Raw genomic sequence first — 15,636 nt, forward strand, 5'->3', positions numbered from 1 at the left:
TAAGAGAGAGAGAGAGAGAGCGTGAGCAGGGGAGGGTCAGAGAGAGAGGGAGTCACAGACTCTGAAACAGGCTCCAGGCTCCGAGCTGGCAGTCAGCACAGAGCCCGACGCGGGGCTCGAACCCACGAATCGTGAGATTATGACCTAAGCGAAAGTCGGATGCCCAACCAACTAAGCCACCCAGGCGCCCCCTTAAAATTTTTTTTTAAATGTTTTTTATTTATTTATGAGAGAGAGAGAGAGAGAGAGACAATGTGAGCACGAGGGGGTGAGAGAGAGAGGGAGACACAGAATCTGAAACAGGCTCCAGGCTCTGAGCTAGCTGTCAGCACAGAGCCCAACACGGGGCTTGAACCCACGAACCGTGAGATCATAACCTGAGCTGAAGTCAGACGCTTAACCAACTGAGCCACCCAGGCACCCCTGTTTTGAAGTAATTTAGATCTGAATTATCAGGTTAAAATAATAACGGTAAGAGAGAAATGCAGAACCTAAGCTAATATCTATATTGTTCAGGCCTATGTGTCATGTACCTCCAAATACACAGATCACTGAGGAAAGAGAACAGAGGGGTCGGTAGTGGGGTGAGTTACCGACTTTGGCAGCTATGAGATTCATACAGGCATAACTTATAGAATTTATATCTGAAATAATATTTTTACCATGTGTTTGAGTATGTTTGTCATCATAATAACCCTGTTTGTTCAAACTTAAGATAAACGTTTTCACTTGAAACATGAAAACATTGGTTTCCCGTAGATGCTGGATCAGAGAGGTACACCTTCAGTTTTACCATTCGGGACTCCCCAGCACATTTTGTAAATGCAGCATCCTGGGGCAGTGAAGGCTATATCAGATCCCTTTCTGACAGCTTTAGGATTGGAGAGTGCGGTGAGTGGGCATTGGTTCTTAAACCCTTTCTGTTAGAGTATTATTCCTGTGAAGTGTTTGAGGGAGTCAAAATAAGACACGATTCATAATTCTTTTTTTTTTTTTAATTTTTTTAATGTTTTATTTCTAGGAGAGAGAGACAGCGTGAGCAGGGGAGGGTCAGAGAGAGAGGGAGTCACAGACTCTGAAACAGGCTCCAGGCTCCGAGCTGGCAGTCAGCACAGAGCCCGATGCGGGGCTCAAACCCACGAATCGTGAGATCATGACCTAAGCGAAAGTCAGACGCTTAACTGACTAAGCCACCCAGGCACCCCAATATTTGAATTTTTAATAGGACTTTAAGAAGCTTTACTTTCAGATTCAAATACTAAATCTTTGGTATCCTTTACCCATCGCAGGATCCCTCTGGTGGTACAATGTCCTGTAATAAAAAACAAAGATTCTGAAAACATATTTGGATTCAAATCCTAGTTCCAGCATTTACTTACATCATGGCTTTGAGAACATTTTTTTTTTTTTTTTTTTTTACAAATAGTTTATTGTCAAATTAGTTTCTACATAACACTCAGTGCTCATCCCCAAAGTGCCCTCCTTCATGCCCATCTCCCCCTCCCCCCCACATCCATCAGTCCTCAGTTTTTGTCAGCATTCAAGAGTCTCTCATGGTTTGCCTCTCTCCCTTTCCCCCACCATTTCCGCCCTTCTTCTCCCCCTTGGTCCTCCGTCAAGTTCCTCCTAATCCTCCTATACGTGCAAACATATGATATTTGTCCTTCTCTGCCTGACTTATTTCGCTCAGCATAACACCCTCAAGGTCCATCCATGTTGCTACACATGGCCAGATTTCATTGTTTCTCATTGCCATGTAGTATTCCATGGTATAGATAAACCACATCTTCTTGATCCATTCATCTGTTGATGGACACTTAGGCTCTTTCCATGTTTTAGCTATTGTGGAGAGTGCTGCTGTGAACATTGGGGTACATGTGCTCCTATGCCTCAGCATTTCTGCATCCCTTGGGTAAATTCCTAGCAGTGCTATTGCTGGGTCATAAGGGAGTTCTATTGTTAGTTTCCTGAGGAACCTCCACACTGTTTTCCAGAGGGGCTGTACCAGTTTACATTCCCACCAACAGTGCAGGAGGGTGCCCGTTTCTCCACATCCTCGCCAGCATCTAGAGTTCTCTGATTTGCTCATTTTAGCCACTCTGACTGGCGTGAGGTGGTATCTCAGTGTGGTTTTGATTTGTATTTCCCTGATGAGGAGGGAGGCTGAGCATCGTTTCATGTGTCTGTTGGCCATCTGGATGTCCTCTTTGGAGAAGTGTCTGTTCATGTCTTCTGCCCATTTCTTCACTGGGTTGTTTGTTTTTCGGGCGTGGAGTTTGGTGAGTTCCTTATAGATTCTGGATATTAACCCTTTATCTGATATGTCATTTGCAACTATCTTTTCCCATTCCGTTGGTTGCCTATTAATTTTCTGGGTTGTTTCCTTAGCTGTGCAGAAGCTTTTAATCTTGATGAGGTCCCAACAGTTTATTTTTGCTCTCGATTCCCTTGCTTTTGGGGATGTGTCAAGTAAGAAGTTGCTGCGGTGGAGGTCAAGGAGGTTGTTTCCTGCTTTCTCCTCTAGGGTGTTGATAGTTTCCTGTCTCACGTTCAGGTCCTTTATCCATTTTGAATTGATTTTTGTGCATGGTGTGAGAAAATGATCTAGTTTCATTCTTCTGCATGTTGCTGTCCAGTTCTCCCAACACCATCTGTTAAAAAGGCTGTCTTTTTTCCATTGGATATTCTTTCCTGCTTTGTCAAAGATCAGTTGGCTGTATACTTTTGGGTCCACTTCTGAGTTCTCAATTCTGTTCCATTGGTCTATGGGTCTGTTTTTGTGCCAATACTGTCTTGAGGATGACAGCTTTGTAGTAGAGGCTGAAGTCTGGGATGGTGATACCTCCCGTTTTGGTTTTATTTTTCAGTATTACTTTGGCTATTCGGGGTCTTTTGTGGTTCCATACAAATTTTTGGATAGTTTGTTCTAGTTTTGAGAAGTATGCTGGTGCAATTTTGATTGGAATTGCATTGAATGTGTAGAGTGCTTTAGGTAGTAATGACATCTTAACTATATTTATTCTTCCTATCCATGAGCATGGAATGTTTTTCCATTTCTTTGTGTCTTCTTCAATTTCCTTCATAAGTTTTCTATAGTTTTCATCATACAGATCTCTTGTATCCTTGGTTAGGTTTATTCCGAGGTATTTTATGGTTTTTTGTGCAATTGTGAAGGGGATCAGTTTCTTGATTTCTCTTTCTGTTGCTTCATCATTGTTGTATAAAAATGCAACCGATTTCTGTACGTTGATTTTGTACCCTGCAACTTGGCTGAATTCTTGGATCAGTTCTAGTAGGCTTCTGGTGGAGTCTGTCGGGTTTTCGATGTAGAGTATCATGTCATCTGCGAAGAGTGAAAGTTTGACTTCCTCTTTGCCAATTCTGATGCCTTTGATTTCCTTTTGTTGTCTGATGGCTGATGCTAGGACTTCCAGCACTATGTTAAACAACAGTGGTGAGAGTGGACATCCCTGTCGTGTTCCTGATCTCAGGGGGAAAGCTCTCAGTTTTTCCCCGTTGAGGATGATGTTAGCTGAAGGCTTCTCATAGATGGCTTTGATGATGTTTAAGTAGGTTCCTTCTATCCCAACTTTCTCGAGAGTCTTTATTAAGAAGGGATGCTGTATTTTGTCAAATGCTTTTTCTGCATCTATTGACAGGATCATATGGTTTTTATCTTTTCTTTTATTGATATGATGGATCACATTGATTGATTTGCGAATGTTGAACCAGCCCTGTAACCCAGGAATGAATCCCACTTGATCTTGGTGGATGATTCTTTTGATATGCTGCTGGATTCGATTTGCAAGGATCTTGTTGAGAATTTTTGCATCCGTATTCATCAAGGATATTGGCCTATAGTTCTCTTTTTTTGTTGGATCTCTGTCTGGCTTGGGAATCAGAGTGATGCTGGCTTCATAAAATGAGTCCGGGAGTTTTCCTTCGACTTCTATTTTTTGGAATAGCTTGAGAAGAATTGGGATTAATTCTGTTTTAAATGTCTGGTAGAATTCCCCAGGGAAACCATCAGGTCCAGGGCTCTTATTTGTTGGGAGATTTTTGATCACTGATTCGATTTCTTCACTCGTTATGGGTCTGTTTAGGTTTTCTATTTCTTCCCGTGTGAATTTTGGTAGTGAGTGTGTGTTTAGGAATTTGTCCATTTCTTCTAAGTTGTCCAATTTGTTGGCATACAATTTTTCATAGTATTCCCTGATAATTGCTTGTATTTCTGAGGGGTTGGTTGTAATAAGTCCATTTTCGTTCATAATTTTGTCTATTTGGGTGCTCTCTCTTTTCTTTTTGATAAGCCTGGCTAGAGGTTTGTCAATTTTGTTTACTTTTTCAAAAAACCAACTCTTGGTTTCATTGATCTGTTCAATTGTTTCTTTGGTCTCTATGTTGTTTATTTCTGCTCTAATTTTTACTATTTCTCTTCTTCTACTGGGTTTAGGGCGTTCTTGTTGCTCTGCCTTTGAGAACATTTTTTAACCTTGTTGAGCCTCAACTATGAATTAGTGCCCCCTAGATTCTTGTGAGTGTTAAATGAGCTGGTGTGTCTTGGGGTAAAGCGTAGAGCTTTATCATCCAGTGGGTGGCAGCTCTGGCCACGCTTGGGAGACGAGACAATGTGTATACCAGCTCTCTTTATACGAGCGAGCTCCTCTCCTGTGCCGCGGCCTCAGGTGGGGCTCTGCCTGTGCCTGTTACTTAGCACCTACTCACATGTGTACTGCCGGCTCCTAGGAAGTGGCAGAGCCGTGTGTAGTGTCTCTGTAACTGAATAAGAACACATGGGCCACGAAGGCAGTACAGTTTGAGACATTTCTTGGAGGAATGCCAGTACGTTAGCTATATGCAGCTAAAGACATATTTTGGTATTAAACCATATGTTGATGGTTGTGAGGATGAATGAGATAAGGGATTTTAAAAGCATTAAGCTTGATGATAATTATAAATCTAAGTAGGATCTTAGTGTGGCGGAGTGAAAAGATTATAGATTTTTGAATTAACAATTGTAAGTCTAGCTCTACTACTTTCTGGATATAAAACTAAGACAGTTATTTAACCTCTGTGAGCTTCTTCGTTTGTAAAAAGGGATAATCAGGGAATGGTTGCAAGAGGAATTTGCAAAACAGAGCACAAAAAGGTCTAATATAGACCATAAGGAAACAGAAACCCTAAAATGTTAAGTCATAAAGCTGTTAAGGTGTAGAACTGAAACCAGAAGCTGGATTTTGCATTGCTCGTTCTGCCCCACGGCTGTTGTTTCCCAAGGCAACCGTGAATTGGGTGAAGTTGAATTAAAGTATATGTTTTATGGAAGGGCAACTCATGACCACATCACATGTTCAATGTAACTAGTCAATAAAGCAATATTAATTCAGGTCATATGTTGGGATTTAAACAGAAAGCCAAAGAAACGTCATCTGGGATCAAACTGATGGTCAAGCCATCTGTGTCTGGTGACACGAGAAAAGGACTATGAAGGATATGTACCCCTGACTCGGTGACTCGGTGACTCGGAAGTTAGCAATAACAGTGTAATGTTCGTTGTTACCTACACTTGCGTTTTTATTTATCTAGTTAGTCTTTTGTAATAGTATCTCTTCCTTCTCTTGTAGTGATAATTGAAAATCCTCTGATCCAAAGAAAGGAATTAGAAAGAGAAGAAAAATTCAGCCCAGCAACTCCTGGGTAAATATTCCAGCGCCGAGTCAACACCCTTGTGCCAGGGTGGCCGCCATTGCTCAGTGCCTGTGGGTCAGGTTAGCAGAGAGCTTCTTGAGGGATGTGATTCGATTTGAAAATTAGGAGTTTAATTGTTCTTCACGATATTTACCTTTGATTGTGAAATAATTTACGATGATACAGGAATACGTGAAAAGTGGCTGTCTTTATTACTTTTGCTCTCATTCATAGACAAATTTGACTCTAGTCGCATTAAAGCTGAACAATGAGAAGGAAAGATAAATCTTTTAAGTCCTGTATATGTGTCACAGCAGGTATACCTCTGCCTCCATGCCTTCATCTTTGTCCATGTTCCCTGGGAGCATTTTCCTGCAGGTGGTCGCTCTCAGGAGCGGCCTGTAACCATGGGGTCAGGGTAGAGCAGAGAGGCGAGCGTGGCCAGAGCCAGGAGGGAGCTCTGGAGCACAAGTGGCTCCCCTGAAGGAAGGGGAGTGGGCCTCGGGCTCTGTCGTCAGAAGCCACTGGCTGCAGCCCACTCCCCGCTGCTGGCATTTCTGACGGAGAGCATTTCAGAGCAAGGGGAGGCTGGTACAGGGCTCTGAGTGGGACAGAGTCTCCACTACACGCACACCTTCCCACCTTCCGTTCTGTCCTCATCGGATTCCACACCCCAGGTCTCGTTTCTGTGCAGCCACACGGGTTTCTGTCCACTTTCTGAACACCCTGGGCTCTGTCTGCACCGACAGCGCATGCACTTCACTTCCCTCCGCACAGAGCAGTCTCCTGCCATCTGCTGTGACTGTTTACTTCTTCTCCTCAGTGAAGTGTCCGCTCAAATGCCACCTCCTTAGGACTTCTCCATTTATTCTGTGTGTTAGCGGCCCTTCCCGCCCTCACTAGGGCCTTGCCCTGTGCTGTTACCTGATTAATTGTTCTGTCCCCCATTCACCCCTGTGAGCTCCATGAGATCAGAAGTCTGTCTCCTCACCACTGTATTCCCTGTGCCTAGACGAGGGTCTGGCACGTAATAGCTCTCGGCAGGTATTTATGGAATGAAAGGATGACTGGATGGAGGGAGGGTCAGGAGGAAGAGCATTTTTGGTAGAGGGAATAAGCATGAAACTGCCCGGCCTTTTCTAGAAGAGGTAACAGTAGGCTGAATCATATAAAACTGTGGATGTTTGACTATATTTGGTCTAAAAAGCAGTGCAGGTGCAGGCATACGTGTCACTCTCATAGTCTAGTATCTGCTATGGCTGGAATACAGGGCAAGCAGCGTGGGGGAGGCAGTGAGAGGGAAAGCTCGGGAGAGGAGCAGCCCTGCGTGCCCTACCAACTTCATTCTCTGGTGACAGCTAGCCCAGGAGGCCTTCGTGCTGGGGAAGAATGTGTTCATATTTGTGGCTGAGGAACATCACTTGAGCTACCTGAGCGGGGAAGGAAGCTTAGGAGACAAGGCAGTAGTCTGGGTGAGAAGTGATGAGGTAAAACCCTGAAGAAGTAGGGGTGTGTGGAGGAGGGCCTGGGTTAGAGGCCTGGAAAAAGGCTCCAGGAGGGGACCTGATTGGCTGGATGGGGAGAGCACCTCAATTCAAGTTCAGTACGTAGATGTTGGGCATCTACTCCACACAGAGCATCATAGGAGGAAGTCTGCGCACGGTCCTGATGCAGCCAGGGCAGGGGGTGTCGAGAGATGGAAATGACGGGATACCCTTACCCCAGCATTTCAGAGTGCTTTTATATTCCTGTTTCATAGTGAACAAAATAGACGTTCAGGTCAGAAACTTGTATGCTTGGAACTCAGGCTCAGATTGGTCATCAGAACATTTCCTTAATGAAAATACATTTAGACAAAAAATATTGTGCAATGTTTTTCATTGTTTCTGAGAGTATAAATTTTCTTAATATAGTCTGCATCACAACCAGAAAGATAATTTAATGTGCACCTGGAAATGTTTTTCTATTAGAAAGTCACTTGATATTAACTACTTGTGGTTTTTGTTTGTTTACAATTTAGCAGCTGTAAACTATTGCTCAGTGAGAATCACTCCACTGTAAAAGTTTGTTCCAGTTGTGAAGTGGACACCAAGCTCCTTGCTCTGATATACTTACCTATTAAAGAGTCTCGTGATTACTATTCACTGGGTGACATTGTTGCGAATGGACACAGTCTAGATGGGAGGATTATTAACGTGCTTGCAGCTGTGAAGTCGGTGAGTGAAAGCCTCAGTAAAGCCGACCTCCCTTTGGCGGGGAGTTCTAGCACTGTATTTCTGTTTGGGAAATATTAACCAGTTGGAGTAAATTTTCTTGATCCTTAGTCAGTTGAATTAAGAAAATGACACCAGTTCTCATCAACGTCAGAGTAGCATTTTATCTGTGAATGAGCAGCATAATAAAATCATATTCAAATGTTAAATGCAGCACACTCATAAATGGTCTACTAACTACACGAGAGCTTTTCATCCTTTGGTTAAACAAAGATGTGGATGGAAAGGGTAAATTCATTGACTTGAAGATCTGCAAGAAGTTTCTTGAAGGAGTGGAAGTTTGAAAACTCGTGCATTCCACTCGTGTGTGTGCTCTTGGTATCCTGAGATGGAGGTGAGAATATCCACTGTGCGGTCAGCCGGTAACCTAATACAGGCATCGTGGGGTGCTGGGGAGCCCCTCACCAGAGGCACGTCATCATCATCTCTCTCTCATAGTTGCCGCAGCAAGTTTCAAACTCTCTTGGACAGACTAGTCACTTGGCAGACATTTAGAGATCTGAAAAGTAAGGTTTCAGGGCGCCTGGGTGGCTCAGTTAAGTGTCTGACTCTTGATCTTAGCTCAGGTCTTGATCTCATGGTCATGAGTTCAAGCCACTCTGTGCTGGGTGTGAAGCCTACCAAAAAAAAAAAAAAAAGTTTCACCAAAAAAAAAAAAACTACACATGAAGAAGATTAAAGGGACAATACCAATTCCTCAGGTATGTAATGATGATAGTCCAAGACTGTGTGTGTATGTGTGTGTATATAGACTTGCGTCCTTGCAGATAACCTTGTAAGTAATTGCTCATTGCTTTTCCGTATTAAATGATAGGGTTGACTCTCCTCATTGACAGGCTTGTGATGGTGAAGTCTGCTTTGTTTTCCACTCTAGCCCCAGCTGAGCACAGCGCCTGCCCAGAGTGAGCACTCAATATTATTCGGAACAGAGGAATAAATACCCTACATGAAAATATTGAAAAATAAGAGCAGTGCCTGGGTGGCTCAGTCAGTTAAGCATCTGACTTTTGCTCAGGTCATGATCTCACAGCTCCTGAGTTTAAGCCCTGAGTCAGGCTCTATGCTGACAGCTCAGAGCCTGGAGCCTGCTTTGGATTCTGTCTCCCTGTCTCTCTGTCCTTGCGCAGCTCACACTCGGAACAAATAAACATTTAAAAAATAGGAGAAATCCCTTTCTGGGCAATTTAGCTTATTTAAAATTTTTTAAGTATTTATTTTTGAGAGAGAGAGAGAAAGTGGGGAAGGGACAGAGAAAGAGAGGGAAACACAGAATCCAAAGCAGGCTTCAGGCTCTGAGCTGTCAGCATAGAGCCTGACTCAGGGCTTAAACTCAGGAGCTGTGAGATCATGACCTGAGCCAAAGTCAGACACTTAACCGACTGAGCCACCCAGGCGCACCTGAGCAATTTAGCTCCTTACGTAAAGGCAAAATATGATATCAGGTTCCCTGCAATGCCATTATATTACAATGTAATAAGAGTTCTCTAAAACTCGGTTATCGAGTATAAGCAGAAGCTGTTTAACCACCGTGAGTCTGGTACCCTCTTTCCAAAGAAGACATTACTTCTTTGTTTTCCCATATCTTCTACCATTTTGCTTCCATCCCTCTTACATTTCCATTTCTTCACATTTTTGTTTAACCCTTTCTCTCTTTTTTCATACCTCTCTCTCTTCACTTTAGAATCCTTTTCCTATTATTCTCTTGTGTGCTGTGGTATGGTGGACCTCTGTCAGGCTCTGGCTGTCCTTCCTTTCCTCCGACTTTCCTTCTAGATCCTGCTCTGCTGCTGGCAGCTGTGTCTTTCTTCTGCTCCTTCCCATGGAGCTCAGCCCTGCCAGGACATGAGTGGTGACAGTAGCATAAGGGACAGCCAGCCGACTGCCCCTGCTTGGGTCACTGCTCTGTGGCTGTCAGAGGGGCCTGCTCTTCCTTTTGAGAACTCCCTGGGGGGACAGAAGGGCCCCTGAGTTTACCTCCACTTCCATGATCTTCTTATCCCCACTGTGGCTCAAACCAGATGGTACGTTAAAGTGCCCGCCCCTACGTCCCTCCTCTGGTCCTCACCACCTTATCCCCGTGGAGGCGGCAAAGAAGGCACTGCTATCATCCTGTACTAGCAAGGAGAGGTGCTGCGGCCTTGGAGGACCGAGTCCATCTAGTCACATAGACTCCATACCAGGCTCTGAGCCAAGCTGTGGGGATCTTAGGGGGCTGAAAACACACCCTCTAACCTCAGTGAGTCCCCCAAGATGCCCCCCAGGGGCTTGTCTCGGAGCACTGTTTTTGACATGTTGAGAAGACCCAGAGTCTTTTTTTTTTTTTAAGACATTTCTTTTTTTTAATGTTTTATTTATTTCTAGGAGAGAGAGAGAGAGACAGCGTGAGCAGGGGAGGGTCAGAGAGAGAGGGAGTCACAGACTGAAACAGGCTCCAGGCTCTGAGCTGGCAGTCAGCACAGAGCCCGACGCAGGGCTCGAACCTACGAACCACGAGATCATGACCTAAGCGAAAGTCGGACGCTTAACCGACTAAGCCACCCAGGCGCCCCAAGAAGACCCAAGAGTCTTAAAGCACATTATTTCTGTACCTCTCCAATCGAAGTGTGTAACTTACAGCTTCAGCTAAATATACCTAGCTTAGAGAAAAGATGCTTAAAATTTTTTTAAAGTTTTATTTATTTTTGAGGGAGGGAGAGGGAAGGGCAGAGGGTGGGAGACACAGAATCTGAAGCAGGCTTCAGGCTCTCTGTCATCACAGAGCCTGATGCGGAGCTCGAACTCCCAAATGGTGAGATCATGACCTGAATCCAAGTCGGACATTTAACCAACTGGGTCACCGAGGAGCCCCAGAAGATACTTTTTAAAAATGTTTGTTTAGGGGCACCTGTTGTTTAGTGGCTCAGTCAGTTAAGTGTCCGACTTTGGTTCAGGTCATGATCTCATGGTTCATGGGTTTGAGCCCCGTGTTGGGCACTGTGATGACAGCCAGCTCAGAGCCTGGAGCCTGTTTCAGATACTATATCTCCCTCTCTCTCTGACCCTCCCGTGCTGTCTCTCTCTCTCTCTCTCAGAAATAAGTAAAACATAAAAAATTTTTTAAAAATGTGTGTGTGTGTTGTATGTGAGAGAAAGAGAAAGAGGGAAAGAGAAAGAGAGAAAGAGAGAGAGAGAGAGAGAGAGAGAGAGAATGAATCCCAAGCAGGCTGCACTCTGTCAGCCTGGATCTAAAGAACTGTGAGATCAGGACCAGAGCTGAAATCAAGAGTTGGACACTTACCCAACAGAGCCACTTAGGCGCCCCCTAGACAGAAGATGCTTTTAAAAGCACCAAATATATAGTAGTGATTCTTTCTATTTCGATATTTTTAATTTGATGTTTGAAAGATAAAGATTTGAATATCTCCCTTAACAAACATTTAAGTACCTCTACAACTATAGGTGAAGAATAACAATTTCCTTCAATCCCTAAGGTTGGAGAGCCAAAGTACTTTACAACTTCAGACCGAAGAAAAGGCCAGAGGTGTGAGGTGAAACTCTATGACGAGACGGAGTCTTCCTTTACAATGATATGGTAACCTCCCACATCTGTTCCGAACTGTGAAATCCTGCTATTATCACCAAGACAGAATGCTTCTGTTTCACCAAAAAGATGATGGATTTCATAGTAGGAGAGGAGTCATGATTAGAGAGAAATGATTATTAAAAAGGAAACTTTGCTCTTGTATATGGATTTGTTACAGACTGTGCTGTAAGATGACCTTAAAATGAGATCTTTAGACAGAATGGGATTGTTTAAATGTACTCCACGTGACTGGTTCATTCTTGTTCTCTGCTTTATCACAAACAGTGATTTATTTGGTCCCAATGGTAATAAACCAGCCAGGTTTTCCCCGGTTGTCTGGGTGGCATCCCGGAGTCAGGCCATGGGAAGATGGTAGAAAAGCAAGTGTTGTCCCAGGCTGCACCCTGAAGCCCCACAGGGTAGGACATGGTGTTGTCTAGATTCCCAATGCCTGGGCACCAAAGAAAACACTTAATTTGAAACAGACCTTCAACCCATCAAGTCCCCTGAGCAGTGTATCCAATGTGGGTGCCCTCCCTTAATGGTGTGACAGAGTAACTTTAAAGGCTTTCTACTTGTAGTCACTGATTCTAACCAGCCTAGAGTGACCTAAATAGTGGGCAAAGAGGGCATTGATGGGCAGAAGTTGTTAAAGACGAATAGCGCCAAAGGAATGATTTGTCACACAGACGTTAAATGCTTTGTGAAATCGACTGTGTATCTTGCAAAACGCAGGAGAAGCCAGCACCCTGAACTTGTGCCTTGATAACTTGGGGGAATTGGGAATTACCAAATTTATTTTGGTAAATAAAGTGGCCACTGCCAGTTTTTCCTAATATATTTGATTTTTGCTTCTTATTAAAAATATGCAGCTGGGATAATGAATCTATTCTAGTTGCCCAAAGCTGGATGCCACGAGAAACAGGTATGATACCATGATGATTGTGTTCATTATTTGTCATTTTTATACTCCCCCCACACAGATAATAATTTTAAAATGGCTTTTCCCCCTAAACAGTAATATTTGCCTCAGACGTAAGAATAAATTTTGACAAATTTCGGAACTGCATGACAGCAACGGTCATCTCAAAAACCATTATTACAACTAATCCAGGTAAAAGGCTATCTGAAATTTTATATCCATTTGGAAAGGACTGTATCACATTTTAGTATATTTAAGGATGAAAACAATGCTTGGCTTTCATTTGAATTAAAAGGGAAAACTGCTTTATATGCTTTACATTTCTATTTCTTAAACTTGCAGTGAGCTATATGTTTGCTAGCTTTACTAAAGAAATATGAAAAACCAGATTCGTTTTTATTTATTTAAAAATTTTTAACATTTATTCATTTTTGAGAGACAGAGAGCAAGTGGGGGAGGGGCAGAGAGTGGGAGACAGAATCTGAAACAGGCCTCAGGCTCTGTGCTGACAGCTCAGAGCCTGACGCGGGGCTCGAACCCACAAACAGTGAGATCATGACCTGAGCTGAAGTCGGACGCTTAACCAATGGAGCCACTCAGGTGCCCCCAGATTCATTTTTAAAGTATCATCACTTTTAATGAGTTTTGAGAGATCAATGCTATTGATTGGATAATCTAAATTTCTATTTTAAAAAATAAATTCAGTTTTACTACATTCAATAATTTAGTACTGGAGCATTGAGAACATATACATAGTATCATTAGTTATAACATGAATGAAATACCCATAAGGCCCACAGGAGTGCTGGTTGAAAGCAGTTACAGCTTATTCCAGCACGCCATCTGGGGAGCGGGGTCTGGGGAGACATAAGGGGTCGGCGCCTTTAAGGGTCCTCAGAGTGCTTTGTACTGCAGACAGAATGACTCGCCCAGCCACAGGGATGGAATGGCCCTTCACAGTCTCAGGAAGATGTGAATACGGTAGTGTTGCATTTCGAACAGCAGCTCACTCTGCTGGTCACTAACAGAGCTTCAACACAGAGTGAGCATTATAAAGAGTTTTATGCCTTGACAAACCGTTATCAGAATTTTTTAAAGTGTGACCTAAAATGACAAGACTCTGTTTTCTACATAAGTGCACTAGATCTTGCACATCTGCCCAGGAACACCATGTCCCTGAAAGTGGCGTCGTGGAAGGTGACGTGATGGCACTGGCTTGCCTTCGTTGAAATCTCTGCTGCACACATGCTGTGTGCTGGGCATTCTCCTGGGGTCCAGTGACAAAATATGAATGTCTCTGCCCGAGTGACGCTCACATTCTAGCAGGAGAGACAGTTGAGAAACAACAAAGATAACACATCTGTGGTTTATGAAGTATTTAAGAAGAAAAAGAGGAAAGGGGTCCGGAGGGTCCAGAGTGACATGGTGTGTATAGGGCAGGTTGCACTTTACAGAGGGCGGTCAGGTAGGCCTCTTTGGGAAGGTGACATGTGAGCGAAGACATGATGAGGCGGTGAGGGCGTTAACCACGGGAAAGAGCGCCGGCAGAAGGAACAGCCAGTGCAAAGGTCCAGAGGCTGGAGCGTGCCTGCTTGTGGGCAGAACAGCAAGGAGGTCAGTGTGGCTGCCGCTGACGGAGCACGGGCAGGAGGAGGTGTCAAGGTCAGAGGGGAGAGGATGGGTCTCAGGAAGTATTACAGGTAAGTGAGAGGCCGCAGGAAAGGGAGACCAGGTCAGGACTTGGAGCAGAGTAGTGGCGTTTTCCATGCACTGGAAGGATCGCTCTAGCTGCTTTTTGTAAATCGATGGTGACACAACCGTGATCTATTGTCAACATTTAGGACAAAACTGGCAATCTTCAGTTCCTTCTTATTTTTTATTTTTTGAGGGGAGTATTATGGTTTATTATTTTTAATAATTTATCAATATTAATAGTTTTAATGATATTATATAGAGTAATGTCTATGATTAAAAAATCTCCATCCTTTAAGGGTAAATTAGGCCTGGGAAAATTTTTAAAAGACATTTGGGGGGCGCCTGGGTGGCTTAGTTGGTTAAGCGTCCGACTTTCGCTTAGGTCATGATCTCACAGTTGGTGGGTTCGGGCCCCGCGTCGGGCTCTGTGCTGACTGCCAGTTCAGAGCCTGGAGCCTGTTTCAGAGCCTGTGTCTCCCTCTCTCTCTGACCCTCTCCTGCTCACGCTGTCTCTCTCTGTCTCCTAGAAATGAATAAAACATTTTAAAAAATTTAAAAAAATAAATAAAAGACATTTGGATTTGTCTGTTGGAAAAGGCTATCAAGCTCAATAGGACAAAACTCAAGGCTAAGTTAATGAGACGCATATTCAATGGATGTTATTTATTTGGTTCTGAAAACAGATTCAAAGGTGAAATGTCAAAGTGTTTGAACAATGCCAACATCACTAGAATAAACACCTGTTTCTCAAAGAGACAAAGGAGAGTACTCAGGAGGGTGTGTGAGTTTTCATGTGCACATTAAAAAAAATTTTTTTTTTGTTTATGTATTTTGAGAGAGAGAGAGAGAGACAGAGTGTGAGCAGGGGAGGGGCAAAGAGAGGGAGACACAGAATCCGAAGCAGGCTCCAGGCTCCAGGCTCCGAGCTGTCAGTACAGAGCCCAGTGTGGGGCCCAAGTTCATAAGCCATGAGATCATGACCTGAGCCCAAGTTGGCTGCTTAACCAACTGAGCCACCCAGGCACCCCACATGTGCATATTTAAATCAGACTTATTTCTGATTTCCTGGGCTATACTAGCCATGTAGAAATTAAAGACCTCTACTGGCTTAAACTATCATCCTAGCTTTGCTTATGGCTTTCTCTGCTCTGTAAGTGTCCACCACGCAGGCCCGGGAAACTCGTCATCTTCACAGGGGCACCTGTGGGGCGGAGGGGGCAGTGGTTGGATTTCCATGGCCTCTGTCCAGCCCCTGCTCCTGTCTGCAGTGCAGCAGTTCCGTCAGTGCCTCAGAAACATGCTTTCATTCACTCACTCACTTAGAAATATCTGTGGAATGCCTTTTATTTGCCAAGCGCTGAGATGATGTGAGTCTTTTCTGGAACAAGGCCAGACACGATGGATGATGGATGCTCAGCTGAGCGAAAGGACAGTCATTGTACTGGGTACGAGAGACACAGGGCTGGAAAGGCCGAAGCCCTGCGCACAAGGAATTT

General features: G+C 43.9%; 1 protein-coding gene across 4 annotated transcripts in view; it reads left to right on the plus strand.

Annotated features, from left to right (window-relative positions):
- MEIOB (meiosis specific with OB-fold) overlaps positions 1 to 15,636 on the plus strand; it is a 35,358-nt gene that overhangs the window by 11,707 nt on the left and 8,015 nt on the right. For all 4 annotated transcript variants that reach the window (XM_039246842.1, XM_039246840.1, XM_039246841.1 and 1 more), the window contains 6 exons: positions 760 to 891; positions 5,625 to 5,697; positions 7,709 to 7,904; positions 11,432 to 11,532; positions 12,396 to 12,448; positions 12,542 to 12,637. In XM_039246842.1, coding sequence (XP_039102773.1) covers positions 760 to 891; positions 5,625 to 5,697; positions 7,709 to 7,904; positions 11,432 to 11,532; positions 12,396 to 12,448; positions 12,542 to 12,637 — 651 coding nt within the window. The remainder of the gene's footprint in view (positions 1 to 759; positions 892 to 5,624; positions 5,698 to 7,708; positions 7,905 to 11,431; positions 11,533 to 12,395; positions 12,449 to 12,541; positions 12,638 to 15,636) is intronic.

This window comes from Hyaena hyaena, unplaced genomic scaffold (assembly GCF_003009895.1).
Source record: "Hyaena hyaena isolate Hyena2069 unplaced genomic scaffold, ASM300989v1 scaffold_285, whole genome shotgun sequence".
NCBI classification, from domain to species: Eukaryota; Metazoa; Chordata; class Mammalia; order Carnivora; family Hyaenidae; genus Hyaena; species Hyaena hyaena.